Source organism: Eurypyga helias, unplaced genomic scaffold (assembly GCF_000690775.1).
Source record: "Eurypyga helias isolate BGI_N326 unplaced genomic scaffold, ASM69077v1 scaffold35039, whole genome shotgun sequence".
Taxonomy (NCBI): Eukaryota; Metazoa; Chordata; class Aves; order Eurypygiformes; family Eurypygidae; genus Eurypyga; species Eurypyga helias.
Genome location: NW_010270689.1, coordinates 616 through 7,107, shown reverse-complemented (window position 1 = coordinate 7,107; position 6,492 = coordinate 616). Strand labels below are relative to the sequence as shown.

Below are 6,492 nucleotides of genomic sequence, written 5' to 3'. Positions count from 1 at the left end.
CATCCATCAAATCCATGTCTCTACATCCTCTACCACTGAAGAAAGGCACACAGACTATTCCATTTCTTAATCCATCGTACCAAAGCTGAAGTGCTTTATGCAAGTAAGTATTCCCTGAATTAGGAGCTGGAAACTTGTCTTCAGTACAAAAATTGTTCTCTGGCCCACAGCTTCTAATGAAGACTCTGGAGACACCCAAGGCATCTCTCTCAAGCCTTTTGGGCTACATCTTCTCCTGGTATCTAGATGGCACACTAACCAGAACCCCTAGTCTAATGAGCTGTTCAAAACTGGTGTTTAATACAGACATTGAAAGCAGTTCCCTGCCATAAGCACTTCCAAACCTGCAATGCCAACAGACTTCCACTGAAGCAACTTAAGAACTCCTTGTCTTGGCTCCACGCAGTCTCACGTGCTCCAAAGACTTTACACAGCTCTGGGCCAGAGCCTTTGCACTTACAACATCAGTCACAAGCCTCCTTGCCCACAGCCCTCCTGGGGATACACATACATCAGCCACGTACCCATAGCCACAATAAAAATGAGATGCTTTCACACGCCCTGCACAGCTCCTAACACTGCAGTGAGTTTCCTACACACGTCCTGACACCTCACGAGGGATCCAAGCAGCAGGACCCATGGGCCAAGGCCTGTTATGTCTGCTCTCACTCACCTCCATATGATCTGGCTTCTGTTGCACGGCAGCCTCAAAGAGCAAGACAGCATTGGGAAGGTCGCCTTCCTCCAAGCGCTTCCGCCCCTCTTCAAATGCATCCGGGTGATCTCTCATGGGATTATCTTCCTCAAACTGGTAACCCTAGCAGGGCAGACAGACAGGGGTTAATGCCAGGAGACCGGCTTAGGGAGAAGAGCATTCTCTGCAGTACAGCACAGTCAAACCTAGCTGCATCAGAACCACTCGAGCTGCAGACTAGCCAGCGCCTTGTCCCTTCTGCTAGTCTGCACCAGGTCAGAGAACAACAGCTCTTCTTCGTGCCTGCTCTGTGCAGAAAAATTCCCCCAGACCGCACCTGGAGTAAGTTACAAAGACCAAGTGTCTGGCGTGGGTCCTATCAGCTTAACCCTTAGCTGATCTGGGATGAGGGTGCAACTGACAGCAGAAGAGCAGCGCAAGAAGGAATCCTACCAGCACCTGGGGTCTGTGGAGCTCACCTCCGAGGCAGACATACCACCAACCTCCTCAGGGCGGTCCGTCACAGCGCTAGGGCTGAGAGACCCTGTTCTCTGTTACCTTGTCATATGACGAGGAGCTGAGGTCTTCATAATCAGAGAGCCAAGGGTGAGCCTCTGCATCTCTCTTGGCCATCTCCTCCCATTCTGCCTGGAGCTTGTCCCAGAAGTCCACATCTGACTGAAGGGAGAACAGAACGTGACTAGAGTACCTCAATTATAAACAAATTACATACGGACACCCCAGAGAACACCCTTTTAAATGTTTCTAGCCCTCCTCACAGCATGCAAAGGGGAGGTAAGCCTACCATGGGCTCTCACAGTTGGTACACCAGCCCTCCTCCTCCATCGAGCTTTACCTCCACAGCAGTCTTTGCCTGCTCAAATTCCGTATCAAGACTTGACACGTTCCCAGCTCGTGCAAACTGATCCACCCAGGCATCGGATGCCCCCTGGGAATGTGGAAACAGAAACATCTTTCTTTTTAGAATCTGACAACCTCAGGGCACATCCCAAAACAGCAGGAGGGTCTGTGATGATCCCTCCTCCTCCTCAGCAATAACTGATGGCCTGTGAAGTGGACAAGAGTCCATTTGGATATCCCCTCCCTCCCACATGCTATAGGGGATGAGAGAACTCACACTGCCCAAATACCTTCCCAGATTCTGGCTAGACTCTGCTAGGAAGAGCCCAACAGCCCCTCCCTCACCACCCCCACCCTAGTCATTAGAGCATTGTGGAGAGTTGGATCTGCCATTCTCCCTTGCTCCCAGACTGTGCCCTGTGGCAAAAAAAACTTTCCTCCTTTCGAGCACACAGGGCTGGGGCTCCTACCTGCTGCTGTATAAACTCAGCTGCCCATTGCTCTGCCTGATCTTGGTCTCTGTGGGTCACCTGATTAGCTTCGATCGATACCCTCCCATCTCCGATCTGGCGGACAAACTTTAAGAACTGTGGCAGAGAAACGAAACAAGGGTGGAGCTGGGCAGATGCCTGGCCAACAAGCCCTCTGCCCGCGCCCCCCTCCTTCACTAAGGGGGCTTCTCTCTGCAAAGGGAGCACAAGAGGCCTGAAAAGGTGAGGAGGACATGACTTCAGAGTCATGTGGTAGAGAAGGATAATATCTAGAGTGGATTATAGGGTTCAACTTCTAGGAATCAGAGAAGAAATGGAAACATGGGACAGGAGGAGGCTTTATTCCTTCCCTGTCTTCTCCCTTCTCAATTCCCCACACTCATTCACACTAGATATGTCAGCCCCAGTCAGGGAGTTTCTTACCTCAGAATTCTTGAGTTTGGGATCATCCACTTTAGACAGGAAGTCACTAACAGTTTTCTTAAGATCATCCTCAGGTTGATATTCCTCATACCTGTGTTCAGAGGCAGTAAAAGGGACAGAGTCTGGTACCAGGCAACAGCAAACTCTTTCACTAACAAGGGTCTACAGTACTGAGGGATACAACCCCTCCTCAAAGGCTCCGGGGTTCTCCCAAGTGACTCAGTACCTTTATCCAACTGTAAAAATTCAAAGTTACTACCAGATGACCTGTGCAAGCGACTGACACAAACAACAGCAGAATTAAACAGTGACAGCACTGCTCTGCAGTACAGTCTGGATTCCCCTGCAAGTTCACATGCTATCAGACATTCCAAGTGCTAGCACTACCACAAACAAGGTCACGTATCTAAGAACAAAGAAAGTAGGTCATGCTCATGGAAAAGAAAGTGTCTTGGAAAAGCACCTACTCCGCCGAGGATTGAGGGCTCACAGCAAGCACAGGGCCCAGTATGCTGTCTGGCTTACAGCAGGACAGGACCCGTTCCAGGTGTTACCACTGCATTCAGTCTTGGAGAAGTCTTTGGAACTGGCAGCAATAACTCAGGAATGTCCATATTTGCAGAAAGGTATCAGAAAAGGCAAGAGCCAGGAGGAAGGAGAATCCAAATAAGCAATATTTCTTTTAGGCAAAGATCTAAGCTGCCCAAATTGCTTGCTTGTGTTTTGCTTCAATTGAAAAACTTGACTGTAGTCAATAGAGAAGATCCATAGTAGTAGACTGTTCTTTAATCACAAACACATGAAAATTATGTCTGGAAAACTGAATCCAGAAATATAGAGAAAAAGGCTGGATGTGGTTTGTCAGCTGGCACAGTGACAGTTTACCACTAGCAGAGTCTGATACTTGAGATCTCTAAATCTAGAACAGCATCTGCTGTAGAAAAACGTTCTGCCTGATTAGGAGTTCCCGAACTCGGTCCTGAAATCGCTTGAAGGAGCTTTGTATTAGGCATGAGGTTAAGTCGGCCTACATGATCACAGTGTCTTCCTGGAACCAGGAAACAGAAAAGCTAGGATCTCTTAACAACTTCAGTCTCCAAGCATTGTTTCCTCCTTTCTCTGAAATCCAAGGCCTAAGAACATCAATCCAGGTTAAATGACTCAGAAGTACTCAGGCCGTAGGTGGTTTCTATCCCCTATCCAAACTTCACCCACCCAAGTGCCCAGCAGCAATAACCAGTATTCAGAAGACAGACTCACCATTTATCTGCCAAGGACTGGTCTTCCGATTCCCCAAGCCACAGTTTCTCCTCTGACTGCTCTAGGTATTCTTCCGCCCACTTGGCAGGAGACACAGACAGTGGATCTGCACAGCACGTCAGGAAGAAGGGGGAGAAGAGCAAGAGAGGCGGATCATCACTCAGACTGACTTCAGATTCTGCTCTCTCCATTTTACACACCGGCAGCTAACGCACAGAGAAGACCTCTTCAAAGAAAGATGGGTTATGCTTGCTTCTTCTAACTTTGTTTATTCTGATCTAAAAAAGATCAAGCCTTCTGTTCAGACTGCGTATTAATACAGATGCCACTGGGGTGCCAATAACCTTGTGATTTTCTACTTGAATTTCACAACTTACCTGCTCCATTTGGGATACTACAGAGGTCAAGAACACTAGCCATGCATTACAAGTCTCTGTCAAAAGCACAGCCTTCAAAGCCATAGGCTTTCATCAGAACTTTCTCCAAGACCTCTGTAGATGCTGATTTCTGTTCCCAGAAGTATAAAGATCGAAGGTCAAAGAATGGGACTACCTGGCTCTCTACAGCGGCCATCCCTGGAGAACAGCATGTTTAAGTCTTACCCATAACTTCCAAATCTTATAACATCCAGGTCATGAATGGTAACAACACCCTATTCCAGCCCCAGCTCTATAAACCATGCAGGATGGTTTTTCAGATAAACTGCTGGCTTGCTTGAAACAGAAAGCTTAACCTTTAGGCTAGAAGCATTCACTTTGCACATTTCCAAGGTGCAACATCCCTCTACCTCCATGAAACCGACAGAGTATTTGGCCAAAGCAGGCTAAACAAAATTTACCATTGAACCAAAGGCAGATTTAAGCCTTGAGAGAGGGAACTGGAGAGTATGTAAGCAAGAAGCAGTATCAGACCATCTCCAGAATTTGCATCAGTTCAATCGTAAGAGTTGTTTTAAAAGCAGTTTGAAAACCCTGCTTCTCCTAAGTTCTCCAAGCAACCTAAGCTAAAAACAAATCAGCCTTAGACCTGAATAAAAGCCTCCACACTGTTCACAGCTTGGCTAAGCCATTGCAAAGCAGCTTTCCCCCCACACAGACACACACACACATTAAAGCTGCTACTCGGTCAGTAACCCTCCGCTACACACAGGCATGTGACTGGGCAACATCTTGACAGTAATTCCAAAAGGGACCCTTCACCTGTCACTTCAGCAATGAACTCCTGTGACCAGTCAGCCTCATTATAATCTGAAGAGACATCACCAGCACCATCTGCTGCAGCCAAGAATTCCTGGGTCCAGTTTTCAGACAGGGCCAGGGCTGCCACACCTGGAGCTACAAGAAGAAAAAAAAACAGAGAAGTGAGGATTGGAGGACTCAAAGTCATCACTGAAGTGTTCCAGGCTAACCCTCACCATCGCTCATCTTTCCCTGTGTTAGGACAATGTCACAGACAGATCCCACTTGGAAGGCATCTCTGGAAGTTGCTCGTGTTCTCACAGCACGTCAATACTGAAGCTAGAGATTAGGTTGCTCAGGGCATTCATCAGGTACCTTCTGAATTTGTCCAAGGCTGACAATTCCCCAGCCTCCCTAGGCACCTGTTCCAGTACTGAACCACCCAACAAATGAACAAATGTTTCTTTATATCTGGTCAGTTCCCCTTTCCACAAGTTGTGTCCATTGCCCCCTGTCCTTTTGCTGTGTACTGCAAAGATCCTGGCTGTGGTTGCTGAAAACAGCAACTAGACACTCCACCCCCCACCACCACTGCCCCTTAGACTCTTCTTCCCCAGGCTGAACAAACCCTGTTCTTCAGCCTTTCCTCTTACATCACGCACTCCACTCCCTGCACTGATCTCCACTGGACTTGTTCCAGTATGTCAGCGTACTGGGAAGCCCAAATCTGGAAACGACACTCCAGCTACAATTTCACACGTGCTGAATACGTAGGAACCACCCTGCTAGCAGCTTAGCCATAACACCAAGATCTTTTCCAGCTCTCCACCTACTCTATCTCACCTCGCTGAGGAGCCTGTCGGAAACTTGACTGTTCAATCTCTTGCATCTCGGCCAACAGGTCGTCCATCTTAAAGGTCTGGGGTGCACGGGACAGTAAAGGGGCATTCTGCTCTTGCAGGAACTCTCCAACCAGCTGCCAAGGACAGATGTGGATTACAAACTTAGCACAGAAAACAGGCAGGCAGAGCCACGGAGCACAAGAGAAAGAAATGGGTTTGTCATAAGAAAAGTTAGTACCAGATATAGGGAAAAACAGCTGGGTTGATAAGAAATGCACTAAGGAGATGCAACAATCTATTCTTACCTCATCTTCGGTGGCCACTCCCAGTGGTTTGGATACCTAAAGGGAATAGCAGGCAATTATCCCAACAGCAGCATTGACCCCATACCCAGTGACCGCATTAGTTTACATCATCTTCATCCCTGAGCTTAGGCTATCAGCATTTTCTTGCATTAGCTGCCCACTAAGAAATGCACTAAGGAGATGCAACAATCTATTCTTACCTCATCTTCGGTGGCCACTCCCAGTGGTTTGGATACCTAAAGGGAATAGCAGGCAATTATCCCAACAGCAGCATTGACCCCATACCCAGTGACCGCATTAGTTTACATCATCTTCATCCCTGAGCTTAGGCTATCAGCATTTTCTTGCATTAGCTGCCCACTTACGTGGAAACTAAAGGATGAGGAATGCCTTGTGTTATAACATCCAACCCCCTTCCCACCACTGGCTGGGTTAGGG

The 6,492-nt window shown here is 47.9% G+C and overlaps 1 protein-coding gene across 1 annotated transcript; it reads right to left on the bottom strand.

Annotated features, from left to right (window-relative positions):
- Window positions 1-673: 673 nt before the first annotated feature.
- On the bottom strand, window positions 674-6,290 carry LOC104514783 (peroxisomal targeting signal 1 receptor-like; the record flags this gene model as incomplete). Its single annotated transcript, XM_010158550.1, has 10 exons — window positions 674-817; window positions 1,253-1,372; window positions 1,551-1,643; window positions 2,026-2,142; window positions 2,470-2,560; window positions 3,730-3,835; window positions 4,929-5,063; window positions 5,751-5,883; window positions 6,055-6,090; window positions 6,255-6,290. Coding segments are annotated over 10 exons (1,011 nt in total), but the record flags the coding sequence as incomplete, so codon positions are not given.
- Window positions 6,291-6,492: the final 202 nt, after the last annotated feature.